The sequence below is a fragment of the Topomyia yanbarensis genome, chromosome 2 (genome assembly GCF_030247195.1).
Source record: "Topomyia yanbarensis strain Yona2022 chromosome 2, ASM3024719v1, whole genome shotgun sequence".
NCBI lineage: Eukaryota > Metazoa > Arthropoda > Insecta > Diptera > Culicidae > Topomyia > Topomyia yanbarensis.
Window position 1 is genome coordinate 107946358 of NC_080671.1, and position 16224 is coordinate 107962581.

Sequence of the window (16224 nt, forward strand, 5' to 3'; positions counted from 1 at the left end):
CCGGTCCTTCGCAAACGATATCAACATATTTCATCTCGTCCACTCAATTGAGGATTGCAGATTTCTTCACCAATAGCTTGAAAGCATGGCTGATTATGGTGTAACGAGCACTGCGTGTGTGTGAATTGGAAGAAGTCGAATGCTCACGAAAGACATTCTTCCTAAGATGACTTAGGTGAAGAGAAAATTGTCTGTCGCAGAAGTTGTGGCGCCAACAGAGGAATGTGAAGAAATTACCAGCGCCAAACGACTAAGATACAATCAACGTGTTTAAAGAAAACCAGCTGGAACTGTATTAAGGGGGAGATAGAATCGAACGACGTAGCAAACATATTAAAATCAAATTCTTTTTTGTATGGGATTTGCAAGAAAACAAAAATTAAAATGCAAAAATTTAGCAACACAAACACGAAGTTGAATCTGAGCAATGAGCAATCTGTTCGTTTATATTGTCATTTTCTATTCAGCGCATTCATTTTACTCTTACTTATCCATGAGTACCCAAAACCAGTGCACAGTGGGGCCGGGCTGGCCAAAACCTCCAAAATTTATTATCGATTTTCATACCTTTTATATTTTTTCCTAAATTTACATTTCCTAAAGCTGTATTCGCCAAATTTTCGAGCCAATCGATTGAAAAATATAAGGACTACATTTTTTTGAACCGTACAAGGTCTTGAAAATTTGCATGAATTCGAGCGACAAAAAGTTTTTGTTCATTCTAATTCATCTCGCTTTAATAGGTACTACAATGATAATTTAACAACACGTATAGGCGTTTCTAATAGAAAATCATCTCAGGAATTCAATGGTGTATTTCGATTTGAGAAATAATGAGTATTTAAAAAGTTACCAATAAAATCAATATAACTAAATTGTTTAACGCGGACTTATTTACATTCAGAGTGTCATCTCTTTATCGGTAAAAGCGTGTTGAAGGATCTTATCTAGTACAACTGACGTAGAATTTTATCTTGTTTTCAAGATTCGTCTGACCTTTAATCGTAGTGCAAATGCATTTTGTAAAACCTGGCGGAAAATGTAGGACTGAAATATAGGAACAGTTGGAGTTTTTGATGTCCCATGTGGAAATTCGTGCTAGTTTCCAAGATTACCGAGACCAGGAACCACTTACTTCGGTTTTGTAAGAGTATCGTTCAAGGGACACTCTCAGGCCTTTACGAGCAAGCTTAGGAGAGAAAACTGATTTTCCTTTTTCGGAAATTTACAGGCACATTAAAAGATGTTCTCACAATGGCATGATCAGAGTCTCGCTCTTTAGTGTACAAGGAAACGTAGAAATTAGTCGCTGTCGGTGGCGTAGCGCTCTTTTGCATGTCTTATCGGAGCATCCCTTAAAAGAATATTTCATTTTGTCCCCACATAATTTATATGCGGGATAAGTCGACAGATCATACGGAGTCTCTCCACAGTAGGAAAATTTTTCATGATTCTCTCCGAATTTTCCACAGCGTGGAATTTTATCTTGTTTTCAAAAATCATAGTGCCATCTTGCGCCGTTTTGCGCCAAAGGTTGATATTTGAACATTTGTAAAATTAGTTTTTTCGTGGAGACGCGTGGTATTTTTTAATTTCATGAAGTTTTGCAGTATTATTCACCGGTGGATTTCTTTTTCTGAACGCCGCTTGTAAATTCAGGGTTTTGGGCGGTTTTCTTGATACGATTATAAGTATGCCTTAACCGTCTTGCAACTTTGACTCGTGTTTCTACATTTTCACAGTTATCTGCAGTATAGAAAAATCAAATATATAGAAGCCAACGAGGCAAACTAACTGCAACTATTATTATATCTTTCCATGAATCCTATCTCTTTGTTAGGCATTGGTCGTTAGCTTTACTGGTGACCGATGTAAGGTAAACACGTGAGTGTGGGAAATGTTCTTTGTAATTAATGTAATGCAACATTTATTTCCAAGTGCAAACTCCCTATTGAATGTATGACAATCAACAATGAAATTCAAAATCTCCCTCAATAATTCACTTCTAAATTGACGAGAGCTTCATGCAAAAACGCACATTTCTATTTTAAAGCATACACATACAGTGCAAAGTATGCTCAGGATATTTTCATACGAAAAACCAAGTCAGTACCCACGAGGAGAGATATTCATATCATCATTGGAATTGAAAATCAATGGAAAAGTATTGAGCGGCTTAGCTGCAGCATGCATCGTATGAGCAACTGTGAATAGAGCTTAGTAGGGCATGATTTAAGATCTTCATCAAAATCAAATAAACCCGTCATCTTTTAATAGCTTTGACGATAACTTTAATTAAATAAACCAAAAACCAAAAATTTAAGGAATTCTATCAAACACCTTTAGATATGATATTTTTCATAACTATTCTAAACGCATACGCTCACAAATTAGTACATGAGGATTATCTCTTAAAGAGCTATGAAGGAATTATTTTTTCTACGATGGTATTCAGATTGGACTGAAGATCTACAAACAAATGTATAAAATTACATCATTTTTTATTCTCCAGCTTTCGATAAATTGGAACCACCCTAGCTAACTCGTTACTAAGGACTACCCTAGGAAATCAAAATGTTTCTGTTCACTTACGAAGTATCTGTTTTGAGAAGTTAATAAAATTCACTTTTGCCAAATTAAAAAAAAAAACTTTTAGAACCACCCTAGGCTGTCTAATTTTCATTTTAGCGTCCTAATTTATTCAAAATCGAGTTCAGCGCACCAAAATTACCCTTAGATGATATTTTCAGACATTTTAAAGTACTTTTGAGGTTTTGTCCAGCGTTTGTATGGAGAGGATCCACTGTGCAGTGTAACCAAAGGCCCAAATACCCTAGGGTTTAAAAAAAAGGAATCCGCCCCGCAAAAGTAAGTACTTACGGTTCATATCAGCGTTCGCCGTAGCATTGACGGGCACAACCATCTGCTGTTGCTTCTGCTGCTGTAGCAGCCTCTGTCGCTGCTGCTCCTGGAGCAACCGTTCCCGCTGTTGCTGATGATTTTGCAACTTTTGAATGGCAAGCGCATTCGCTCCCGGCGCACCGTTCCCCATCTGTCCAACGCTGCCCGGTCCTGGACCGGACAAACGCATTCGCGGTGTGTATACTGGAGGCGGGGTGAAATTCGGAGGATTGGAAGATGTCGGAGTGCCGGAGCCCTGCTGCTGCTGCTGCTGGGACATGGAACCAGCCGGAGATCCTCCGGGGCCCATACCGTGCATCGGATATGCCGGCGGACTGCCACTGTACTGCATGGGGGAGGTGACGTTTTCAATCTGCATCAGGGATTTCTGGATTGCGTTAATCGCAAGCTTCTCCTGCATGTCCTGCTGGCTCGATTGGGATGGAGTGGCTGATGTGGATGACTCGATGGAACTTATACCTGAAATTCAGTAATGTGTTAGCGCGGTGTTAGATTAGAATACTCCGCTGAAGCTGGCATACCTAAAAGACTATTGAGTTCGCTTTCGCCAAAGTTACCCTCGGGTGCGATATCGATTACGTGGTTAAGTATTTCGTTTAGCTCCGGATCCCACTCGGGCGTTGGTTGGTTGGTGGTTGAAGTGGCCGATGAGGGTGTCGCAAACGGACCACTGCCAACCGAACCGATTCCCGAGTCCTGGATCGCTGGAGAGAAATTTTGCTGGCGCTGCTGGGCGGCAACCAGTTGCTGCTGGAGCAATGCCTGTTGCTGCTGTTGGTGGCTGAGGTAGATATCGGATGAAGTAGGTGGCTGTTGTGATTGTGAAGGCATAGCTGATTTGCGCATGTGCTGCTGTTGCTGCATCCGCAGCTGGTGATTAATCTGTTGTACTTGCTTCAGATTATTGTTGCTGGTTGTCAGGTTGTTGTTGTTGATGCTCTGATTTGGAGGCGTCGAACTGGTGACGCTTGCCATCTGGCGGGCCACATTGGAGATGGGTATATCGGGGATGATACGGTTCAGGGGCAGGTGGCCGGGCAACAGTGGCGTCGGGGCCTTAGCCGGATTGGCCAGCAGCGAGGCTAACATTTTGTTCTTCTCGCGCAGTTTGGACGGTTTATCATCGGGACGCTTCGCGGCACCGCCCTCGTCCGGTTCGTTCGAGGGTCGTTTGCGATCGTTTCCCTGCAATCGAAGCATCTGGATCAGCTCCTCGTTGTTGAGCGGGGCCGGGTGTTCCTTGGGTTCCTCCTGGCGGTGCAATAAAAAGGTTATTCGCCTTGTTTTGAGAACCAACGTGTTGTTTACTGTGTTTACTTACTTTAACTTTTTGTAGCTGCCTCAGCAGTTCACTCGGCCGATTCCGCGATTCCGGATCATCGTCGTCACTTTTCTCGTTGAGTAGCTGGCGGGGAAATTGTATAGAGTTAGATATTGAGAACACATTACAAAAGATAAAAACTCATATTTTAAATTGCATTGTGTCACTCAGTCAGTTCAAAGAAGCAATCCATACAAATTACGAACGTTTCAACAAGTCTAACTACGTATTAAAAATAAACGTGCACCCCAAATGTGTACAAAAATATGTGCACAAAAGTGAAAGTAGCAGCTAAAGGGGGCTTAAGATAAACCAAAAACAAAATAATACTTGGAAAACTGAATAGAAATAGAACAAATAGTACAACAATAGAAATGGAAATTCGTATTAGCAAAGTAACTAGAAAATGTGACAGAGAGACAGTGACAGAAAGAGAGTTAGTGAGAGCACGCGTACCTGCAATAGCATGTTATTGCTACCAGACTTGATTTCAGAGCCGCCCGGGCGGCTGCCCCCTAAGCCACCACTACTACCACTACCCTGCGACTGGTGAACTCTAACTGACTGAGGTAAACGTTGGGAGAGAGCCGCCGTAGTGCTTAACTTATTTCCATTACTATCCTTATCTTCTTCGCAATTTAGTAAGCCCTACAAATATACAAAATTGTGTTCAGATCAACGAACAGAGGGCTAAACGAGACGCTGCTAATCGGTTTTTGGGATGAAGAGGTTTGAAAAAGTTTGACATATTTACATAAAAAATGCGGAAGAATAAAATAGTAGAATCTTGGATGAAAAAATAAAGAAGAAACATAATTTCTGGTTAGTTGACGAAAAGTTTTTTGATTTGTTAGAATTTAATTACTGTCTATACTGTTACTGATCGATCGATATTTTTAAGTGCGCTTCCACAGATTACGACTATCGATAAAGGTTTAAAAAAATTTAATGTGCAAATTTTACTTCTAAAATTCAAAGGAAAATTAAAATATTCATTACTGAAAATATAAGCCGATTTGAAGTTATCAAAGTAATTTTAATTGTGGAATTTGCGTTTGACTTCGTCTCATCAGAATACGACACTAACTTAGTGACAGGACTAAGCTAGCGCCGGATTGACGCTAGCTTTTTTGGAAACATTATTTTGTTTCTGAGCAAACCCTTAGTCCTGCGTCATGTCCCGCAAGAAAAGGAGTTTTGATTAAGCTAGGTTTGACTAAACAAACGTTTGCTCAGAAACACAAATGGTGTTTTCGTTTTTTGGAGCTTGCGTCAATACAGTTCAAGCTTAGTCCTCTCACTAAGTTAGTGTCGCATTCTGATGAGACAAACTCAAAACGCAAATTTCATAAAATAATTAGTTATAGGTTTTGTGCTCTTCAGGCGCAAAGATGGTTTTAAACAAAGCTGCCCGACGTTTCGACCCTGGTTTTGGCCTTTTTCAAGGAAAATATGTTATCGTTCTTCGTCAAAACATCGTATGCCGTATGAAAGCCGAAACAGCCGTAGACCGTAAAATCCGAAAATCCACAAAAATTCATCCGATTGTTTACACTTTCCAAATAGCTTTTACCAACATTTTCCTCCACTACGCAGACACACACGATAGTGTAAAGCATTTGATTCTATAGAACCGCACTATCAAACATCGCCCGCGTGGAATACCCTACTCGTTTCGATTATTCGACGAAGTTCCGTTTATTAGCAAACACCCTACCGTTTCGTCTGGTCAGCAGCTCCTAACGCTTGAAATAACACACCCCACCTACCTTCAGAATCCGATTCGGGTTCCGGTGGTCATGATCCATATCCAAACCAGACGAGGACGAGGCATTTGAGTGAGGTCGTTTGGTTGTCAGTAGATTACGTAACCGCTCTGAGTCGTGTGAGGCCATTTGTTGCTGTGGATGCTGCTGATGCTGATGTTGATGCTGTTGTTGTTGCTGCTGCTGTTGTTGCTGTTGTTGTTGCTGCTGCTGTTGCTGGTGCTGTTGATGAATCTGTTCCTGAATCTTCTCCTTATCATCGAAAGGAAACGGGAAGTTTCCACCAAAGGGACCATTGTTGTTGTTGGTCATACTATTATTGTTATTGTTGTTCGAAGGAGACGGTTGTCCACCTGCACTTCCAGCATGGTACGGGGTTAACGGGGAGGGACACATGGGAGCTGCAGCAGGACTGTACGCCGTCACTGACGGAGGCCGGGGCGTGCTAACTGGAGTTACACTCGTTCGCGAATCAGGTCTCGAGTCCCAACCGACACCGACCGACTCCATGTCAAATGTGGAATGTGGAAATTCAAATTCGAAATCCGAATTGAAAAAGTTTGAACTATCCGATTGCAGCAGCGAGGAGTTGGGGTTGCTCCGTGGCGAAACAACTGAACCTAGGACACCTTGCATATTACCGGGTCCGCTGGGACCACCTGGACCGGCCCCACTACCTCCCCCGTTCAGTATGCTGGACATTAACGGTCCACCCATGTTACTAACTCCCTGCGTAATTTGTTGTAGTGTGCGAGCCGTGCTACCACCAGTGCTGCCACTACTGCTAGTGCTTGGTAATGCCAAATTGGATGATGACGACGAAGACGGATTGTTACCGCTTGCCAAGCCACTTTCCACCATGGCTACCTCACTGTCGGTTAGAATCGTATGGATGGCCATTATGAAATCCGGTTCATTTGGTTTGTTGTTGCGAAATAATCTCGTCTGGGCCTTGACGTGTACGTACACATCCGGTCCGCCGAGACGCAACCGGTACGACGAAATTTGAGCGGTACCGTTCGCGTTCATCACATTGTTGAGGTGCTCGTTCAAACGAGGCCGATCCTGAAAGTGGCAGAGATCGTGGATTGACCGTACAGTCTCTTTGGTTAGGTATCCTGCGAATTGTTTTCTTAGTGTGGCTGCGTCCAAATCTACGGAGAAAAAGAAACATCAAAACAACTATGATGGTTGAGTGTCGTTTCCGGGACTTACCTATAACGGCGCCACTCATATCCAGCTTGAGCGTCAGTTGCTCGTCCAGCGTCTGTGGCATAGTGTGGCTCTCGATGGCGCCCTGGTGGTCGTCCTCTGGTAGTGTGATTAGGCAAAGCACCGACGACGACTCGGTGTCGGTGTCATCCTTAACGGGAGCGGAGATGATTAGCAGATCCTTGTATTTGTCCTGGCGTTGCTGTTTCTGCTCGATCGTGTCGTTGGCACTCTCCGGCGCCTTTAGCAGCCAGCGAATCTTTGTCCGAATAGTTCGCTTTGGTGTCTGATAAAACATCTACGTTTAATACAGCGGAAATGGAACGTGAATATCGGTAGCCCAAAGCAGACGATCAACTACGTATTCACTATGAATGAATCTTACCTCATCTTGATCCCAGTTCAGTTCAAACGAATTCTTATTTAAAATAGGACTCAGCTTTGAATGATCACCAGTATGCAGGTACGAATAGATGGACTGGCCGTGCAGTTCCGTGCGTGAGTAGTGCAGCACGTCCAGTACGTTCTCGGTGGCACATTCGATGACACCCTCCGAGTTGATCTCGAGCAGCGCCCAGCCCACGTTGGAGATGTAGTGCTGGACCGCTTCGAAGTAGGCCGACTTCTCCGGCGAATGGCCGTTGGCGGATGGTTCCGGCAGTGGCGGTTCCGTAGAGGAAACTTCACCCTGCTGAACCGGGTGCAGCTTGCAGGAGTCGCTGCAATCGGGTGAACACTTGGAGCAACGGTTCGATCCGGTTAGATCGCGGTTTCCTTGTTCCAGCAAACGACGAAACTGAAATGAAGCGAGTGCGGGAAGAAGAAGAAAACAAACATGTCAGGTGTTGTGTGCTCGGTTTAGAACTCAAAAAAAAGGGATAGCAATTTTTGGTCGTACTACAAACAATATGTATAGCACGGCGTGAAATCAAGCGATTGTGATGCATATTTTTCGGTCGTAAAATTACGTAATATGAATTCGCAAATAGGCTTGATCGTTTATTTTTGGTGTTTTTCGTTCTCACTTGGATGAATCACTTGAGCCGTAGAATCGAGACGAATATTGCTTGTTATCTGTACAAAAACAGCGCAGAAATTTCACCTCTTCTGGACCTTTGCTAGTGTTGGAATGTGCAAGTGAAGAAAGTGCATCTGCACTGCTGCTACGAATTAGGTGTTGATAACAAACGACTGATATAGGTTTGCCGTAGATTTATATACTTGTTCAAGTCCATCCATCAATTTGACTACAACATCGAAGTGCATTCATAAAGAAGCCGCATATTAGGATCAACTTTGACAGTGTTCGAGAATTGAAATCCTGGTTGATGCCTAATTTATTTCAGTTCATTTATTTATTTACTTCAATCACGGTAAAAAATTACATTCACGCTGCACTTGATCATTAACCCTTTCATTCATTTAAATTACAATTACCGCAATGGACCTAATTGCTGGTGGCAGTGCGAAATGTACAGGTGTCCACATTTTTTCTATGCATGTGTCGGCTGTCAATTTTTTCGAGCAAACAAGAAGAAATGAAGGAGAAAACAAAAGCACGTGGTCACATCCACTTCATTCTGATTTGTTAGTGATGTAGACATTTCTTGAGAGTTTTTTCAAAACGTCATATCTGCAATGAGTTACTCTCTTTGTTTACTTTCTCTTCTGTTAATAATTCGGTCACTTTAACATTTATCCCTCAACTCTTTGCATAATATGCTAGTTAAAACCACCGTCTTTCGATCTGTACTGTAAAATAAGTGAAAAGTGTTATAGTGACGCCGTAAAAATCGAAAGAGAAAGTAAACAAAGAGAGTAACCCATTGCAGATATGACGTTTTGAAAAAACGAACCATGAGAGAATGCGATGAATCCTCTCTCCACCACCATGTTTGTGCACTCCGAACGGTCAGCGAACGCACTATGTAAGTGAGTGGTTAAAAAAATACTTGAAACGAACCGAACGTCAGCAAACAGGCAGGACTTCAATTCTGGATCAGGCATTGTAATTCTCTCTCACTCACGCGAGAAGTAGCTTATCCGATGTCCAACTTTTCCGAGATAAGATGAGTCGCAAAATTTTCCGTCTCCACAAAGAGCGTGAGAATGATTTTCCGGATAAAATTTATTTGACTTTTTCCTTCTCACCGGAGAAGGCGATAAAATTTTAATTTCATGGAAATCAATTAAAACTTCCAAAAATACACTTAATTACAAAGAAAAGCGGCAAAGAAGTATGATAGACTTGTTTGTTCGTGTTTTGGAATAACGACAGCAAAGCAACGAACGCAAAAAGGATACCGTGATAAACTCATTCACTCATTCTCCGGCTGTTTTATTTATCCGGAGAAATAACACGTTGTATTTATACGGAGAAGTTGTGTGAGTGCCAATAACTTTTCGTGTGAAAATGTGAGTTTTTATTGTCGCAGTAGCAAACTATCCGTGCGCAATTACTCATATGAGCGATAAATGCAATGCCTGTTCTGGATGAATCAAAATTCGCTCACTCATCGAATGCATTTGTTGACTCATTCAGAGGGTTCCTTGTATGTAATTCCAATAATAAGTATGAGGCGCTGTATATATCGTTTACGCAGAACTGTAGGAATTAGATTTTTCTTTAAACTTCTTGTTCGGCTCGGAAGCCTTTTGGTGATTATAAGCCGGGAAATTACATGAAAATATAGCACAGTTTGAATACTGTTTCTGTGACATATGACTTCTATAATAATCATGGCTTCATAGGCAAGGACTCGACGTCGCTTTTGGGAATGATTTGAGATAGTATCGTCGCATTCGGAAAGCGATAGAAATTGTTAAATTTAAAATTAATTCTTTTAAAAGCATAACGCGATGTTTATATAAACAAATTCATTATACCGCTACGGAGCGTAATTTCCTCACCCTTCGTAGTAGCAATCGCACAGCTGTTTATTATAGTAAATTAAGAGTAAAAGATTGATTGAACAAGATTGAACGTGAAATCTAAAGAGCTAAAATTGGCGTAAAGTCAAGTCAAGTCAAGGGGCTACTTTACGCCAAAATTTTTTTTTCACAAAATCATGTAAACTCCTTGATTTATTGTTATGGATTATGCTCGTTATTTATGTGTGAAAGCAAATGAATGTAGTGCTCGTAAAAATAAAAGGGTGTGTGTTCAAAAACTGCGTACCACGCATCCAATAACCTTATTTTGGAGAGTCGATAAGTCCTACAATGAAAAAAAGCAAGCCGAGAAAAAAAAGCTCTACATGATATACTTGATATTGATGATATTGAGCCTTAAGAATTAGACCACCTTGCTTTAGTATTTTTCTAAAAGTAATTTTAATTGTGTTACGGAGTGCATAGGCTTTTCCAACAGAAACGTTTTAATGGTCAGGTCAGTTCATCCATCTTTTATGACATATCAATTTATAATATGACGAATTTCGCGCCAACTCGAACAAATGTTGGCAGCACCCTCTCAGATTTTAATGAAACTTTCTGTACATGAGAAATTTGTTACAAAAAGCCACTTTGCATACTTTGCTTTTCCAAAAATGATCTAGACAAGCTTTTGAGAGGGTCAAACTTTTTTAACCAATTTTTTTCAAATGGCTATTGTCTAAAAATGATAAATCCTACAAAAAATGTTGTAGGAATTATTTTCGCAAAATTGGTCATGAGTTGGGCACTTTCAAGAAAAAAAAGTTATTTGAAACAAACTTTTCTTTGCTCAAACTGATTTTTTTAGTGTATTTTTATCGAAAACTAAACCAATGAAAGTCATAATCATCTCAGCATCCAATAAAACTCAGTTTGTCAAAAGATATTGTCCAATTTAGCAATTAAGGGTGTTTATACGCGATTAAAGAGTTTTTAAACTATATGGGGTTGGCTCGATCGGTAGTTACCGAAGAAGCTGGTTTCATTCCAGTACAGCACATTCAGAATTTAAGCTGGCTTGAGGTTTCTGTCAGAATTTCGAATCAAATAAAACAACCGATCGCGGCTCATTGCTTCATTTAAAACTGATTGTGGTTGGTTTGACTAGGATTTAATAGTATTTACAGGTATGTTTCGTTGGGATCATTTTAGATGTTTTGATGCATTTTTTTTTCAAATTTACCCTTTGGTCGTTATAACACCTCGTACACTATTTTTGAACTTTATAACCTTGAATGTCATGTGCGTCATGATACCCAAAGCCATTGTTTAATATTGTGGTTGTATTTGAAAACTGGAAAATCTATCCAGACACAATCGTATTTTCTTTTGTTTTTAGCAATGGAACACACTACTCCCGACGTCGTGAATTAGCATTGAACAAAAGAGAAAAAAATTTTCGCTGATAGGATTTTCCAGTTTTCAACTGTAACGATAATATTTTAACTGCAAAAAAGATAGACAGATTAATGAATAGGGAAATCGGGGGCAAGTCCGATACCATGAGTAAGCCCGACACCCCATAACTTTTCCCAGATATCAAATTTTAAATCATACAATAATAACAGGATATCATTAGTAGGATTATTTTGAGTATTTCGAGACACATGTATGCCATATAGATTCATCCAACGTCACAAAATAAACAAAATATGCGAAAGCAAAGTTGATGCGCACTTGGATGTTATTTTTAGTTGAAACATTTTAAGGTTTTAACAGCACAAAAGCTTTGAAAATTACCAGTATTTTGCCGCACATTCTAATCTATTCTGCCGGATTGTTGATCAACAGCGTTCCGAAAAATCATAACACGAACCGGATAGCTCACTACAAAAGGGTATGTTACTTCTAAGTGAATGAATTTTAGTAACAGGGGATATATTCTTCTTGCAGAACGGATCTTACTTCTTAGAATGGCTTCACAAGCGGTAATAAAGCTAGAAAAGATTAATGGGGAAGATCAAGTGTTGAACATTATTTCTTCACACCACACATTCGTATGATTTTCCTCTTGCTACGCGATGATATTCCAGAAAGCATGCATTTGCATCACACATACTCATATACACATAATTACACTTTATCACACATACACAACACATTTTTAATGAAAAAATTGGACAAAAAGAAAGCTAATAAGGGTGTCGCTCTTGCCACATCGGGGTGTCGGTCTTACCCGCAGCGTTTTTAAAATGTTATTTTTCTCCTTTTGACAACCAATAGTTTTTAATGAATCCAATTTTTTGAAACACTGTAAAAATTATATCTTGTTAAGAACCATCTAAACAAGGATTATGCACAGAATATACAATTTTTGGAGCTTCGTGGTATTTTAGAAAAATGATTGCGCTTAGGGTGTCGGACTTGCCCCCGGTTCCCCTACTGAAATAGTAAAAAGTACTTCAACATGATACAGAAGAAATAAAGTCAGTAACTTGTAGGTCACGCTAGCCGTTAAACGATAAGCTTGCGTATGTAAAAATTAAAAATCCTGCATCTTGAGCTATTTTACCTTTGCACTTCTACCCATATATTACCTCTACAAAGCATAGAGAACCGATTGAACGATTCAATGATTGGATATGATGATTGAATCAAGATTAGACTCATCGAGTGGCTCGCAAACCAAAACAATAATATTCCAATCTGATTCACTCACATCCAAACATCATTCTTAGAAAATATTGAGAGAATGAGAGACTCTCCGACTTAAAACGAACGTGAGTCAATTGAGTGCCGCACAGCTGCTATCGCTAATGAGCTTTGCGACAAGCTCAGTGTATACTTCCTGGCGTTTACTTCGTGAGACAAACACAACGGTTGGTAGCATGAGATTTATCAGAAGATGAATACATATGAATGAATTTCGAATGTATTTTTCCCATACCTGAATTCAACTACTTACTAGTTCGTTTCTTCGGCAGGGTTACAGCCCCACTCCTCTACACACCACCAATTCTCTACCATCCACACAGACCGGCAAGTTCTGCATGGCAGTCGGAAAGCTGCCTGTGAGTCGAGGCTTAGTACTCCTCCCCTCCCTTGTGCCAGTTAGCACCGCAACTTCCCCCCCGTTTTTTTTTTTAAAAGTAAAAAATTTTTCAGAAAAACCCTGAATGAGGAAAAATGTACAAAAACCCCATTGTCAGGGAACGGGTTTGGGCTGCCATTACCCGACCCGCTAAAAACCACTGCTCTTGCCCAGAACCTGATTCCTCCCCGGCACTACCTTACGGCATTACTTCGGGGAGGGGTTTTTATGTGCATAGCACACACTCTAATTCAACTACTTACTAGTTCGTTTCTTCCGTAGGGTTACAGCCCCACTCCTCTACACACCACCAATTCTCTACCATCCCATTCTCTACCATCCACACAGACTGGCAAGTTCTGCATGGCAGTCGGAAAGCTGGCTGTGAGTCGAGGCTTAGTACTCCTCCCCTACGAGAACAGTCTGGGCGGCAAATTTCAGACTGTCTAATTCACCGAGCCCTTCGGCTCCCTTGTGCCAGTTAGCACTGCGACTCCCTTCTCGCACCATTCAGCGCCGTTTACTCATTGAGCACCAGACTTGTTCGCGAACTACTCGGTCTAGTCCCCGACGATGGACCTAGCCTACTCCGACGGAGAATTCCCCGGCGTGAGAAGTTTTCCCGAAACCGAGCCAACCAACCAGATGTCGAGGTCAGTTCGGCGATTCCGGTGGAGCAGGGCGTCCGGTTCGCTGATGCCCCGACGATCTGCGACTGGTGGTATTTCGTCGCGGTCTAGTCCCCGGCGGTGGATCTAGCTTACGCCGATGGAGAGTTCCCCGGCGAAGGAGGCTCTTCCGATACCGATTCTTCTTTTGTTATAGCACCACAATTTCTTGAGCCCTTTGGCTTCCTCTCGTTCCGTTTCGCTCTACTTTCCCGATGAGCCATTCAGCTCTCGCCCTCACTTGTTCGCGAACTACTCAGTCTAGTCCCCAACAATGGGTCTAGCCTATTCTCCTGCAACCGAGCGGTAGATTTCTCTTGATTCCGATGCTCGTTTTTGTGAGCCATTTAGCTCTTCGCGTCGTCCTGATCTACTCGATCTAGTCCCCGGCGGTGGATCTAGCCTACTCAACGGGCCATACAGTAGGTGCTGAGGTCTATCCGGCGATTCCGGTTGGAGCGTAGCTTCCGTTCACCAGCGCCCCAACGACCCACTGCTAGCTCTGCGACGCGGTCTACTCGGTCTAATCCCCGGCGGTGGATCTAGCCTACTCACGAGCTACCCGGTAGGATGTCGAGGTCGGTTCAGCGATTCCGGTGAAGCTTGACGTCCGGTTCCCAGGCGCCCCGACGACCCAACTCGGTGCTACGTCACGTACTACTCAACTGGTCCCCGGCGGTGGACCTAGTCTACACAGTTGGAGAGTTCCCCGGCGGCGGAATTTCTCTCGAAACCCGATTTGCGGCTTCTTGCTGTTCTCTTCGCCACTTCCTCTGCAGCTCGGAGAGTATGCTCGAGACCACACTGTTGACAGCATCCCAGGTATGTTCGTCACGACATATCTCTTCGATGATACTGTCCACTGTCATACCAGGTATACCTCTACGGACTTCTTCGAATCTAGGGCATTCGAACACCACGTGTTCCGGTGTCTCCTGTACAGTCGTACACTCCGGGCAAAGGGGTGACGAAGCCTGTCCAAACCGATGCAAGTACTTCCGGAAGCATCCGTGCCCGGACAAAAACTGCGTCAAATGGAAGTTCACCTCTCCATGCTTGCTATGTACCCAGGCCGATACATTTGGGATGAGTCGGTGGGTCCACCTTCCTTTCTACGCGTTGTCCCACTCCTGTTGCCATTTAGCCAACGAGTCCGCTCGAACCAGTCTCCTAGCGTTACGTGCATTTCTCCGCTGGTAGCATTCCACGTCCTCCGCCAGGGTAATGCAGATGGGTATCATCCCGGCGATAACGCATACTGCCTCCGACGATATTGTTCTGTAGGCACTCGCGACTCGTACGGTTCTGTTTAGATGACTTCTCAGCACACTCGAGCACTATCCGAATTGCATCCACTGTCGATGCTCCTTTGCGGAAACCGAACTGCATCTTGGACAGTCCGCACTCACCTTCCGTGAATTTCGTCAACCTGTTAAGAATGATCCTTTCCAGGAGTTTTCCGAGTGTATCCAGCAGGCATATGGGCCTGTACGAGGTTGGGTCGCCAGGTGACTTCCCTGGCTTCGTCAGCAACACCAGCTTCTAGAACTTCCACATTTCGGGGAAGTTGCCTTCATTTAGGCACTTCTGCATCACTATCCTGAACATGCCAGGATCGCAGCTTTCAGTACCACGTTTGGTATTCCATCCGGACCAGGGGCTTTCTTTGATTTTAGGCCCTTCGATGCTTCTGCTAGCTCGTCGTTAGTCACTTGCCGATCCGTGCTTGTTCCTTCTTCTTCGCCGTACGGTGTCGGTGGCCATATAGTTGGATCGTGCTTCGGGAAAAGACCCTCGACGATTATCTTCAGCTTGCTCGGACACATTTCGGCTGGCGTCGTCGGACCCTTCATTTTCGCCATCACGACTCGGTATGCGTCACCCCAGGGATTGGCATCTACTTCTCGGCATAGCTTCTTGTGGCACTCTGACTTGCTAAGTCTGATCTCCCGTTTTAAAGCGGCCCTAGCTTCCCGAAACGCTGCCTTACGCTCTTCTCTATCTGACTCCGACCTTGCTCTTTGGGCCCGCCTTCTGGCTCTGAGACAAGCAGCGCGTAACGTACTAAGCGTCTCGTTCCACCAGTAAGCTGGACGCCGTTTGTTGCGTGGTTCCAGTTTTCGCGGCATTGTGGCGTCACAAGCCGCCACAATCCTTCTTGTTAGGTCAGCCGCATCCACGTTCTCGGTCCCGCCGTTCGGCCGAAGTGCCTCAACAAAGAGGTCTTTGTTGAAGGCTTTCGTCTTCCACTTTCGTTCGCCGGTCACCCTTCTCTGTACTGCCGCGGGGTTCCGTCGACCGATACGGTAGCGAATCTCCTGGTGGTCACTATGCGTATACGTTTCGCATACTCTCCAATTCATGTTCGCC

At 43.0% G+C, this 16224-nt stretch overlaps 1 protein-coding gene across 3 annotated transcripts in view; it reads right to left on the reverse strand.

Moving 5' to 3' along the window:
* LOC131679156 (nuclear receptor coactivator 3-like) overlaps positions 1 to 16224 on the reverse strand; it is a 496452-nt gene that overhangs the window by 19110 nt on the left and 461118 nt on the right. Inside the window, exons 5-11 of one of the 3 annotated variants that reach the window (XM_058959789.1) lie at positions 7607 to 8017; positions 7225 to 7507; positions 6013 to 7163; positions 4700 to 4891; positions 4244 to 4327; positions 3444 to 4173; positions 2881 to 3381 (exon numbers count right to left, since the gene is read on the reverse strand). In XM_058959789.1, coding sequence (XP_058815772.1) covers positions 2881 to 3381; positions 3444 to 4173; positions 4244 to 4327; positions 4700 to 4891; positions 6013 to 7163; positions 7225 to 7507; positions 7607 to 8017 — 3352 coding nt within the window. Of the gene's footprint in view, positions 1 to 2880; positions 3382 to 3443; positions 4174 to 4243; positions 4328 to 4699; positions 4892 to 6012; positions 7164 to 7224; positions 7520 to 7606; positions 8018 to 16224 lie in introns of all 3 variants that reach the window. The other 2 variants (XM_058959788.1, XM_058959791.1) reach the window with 2 other exon arrangements.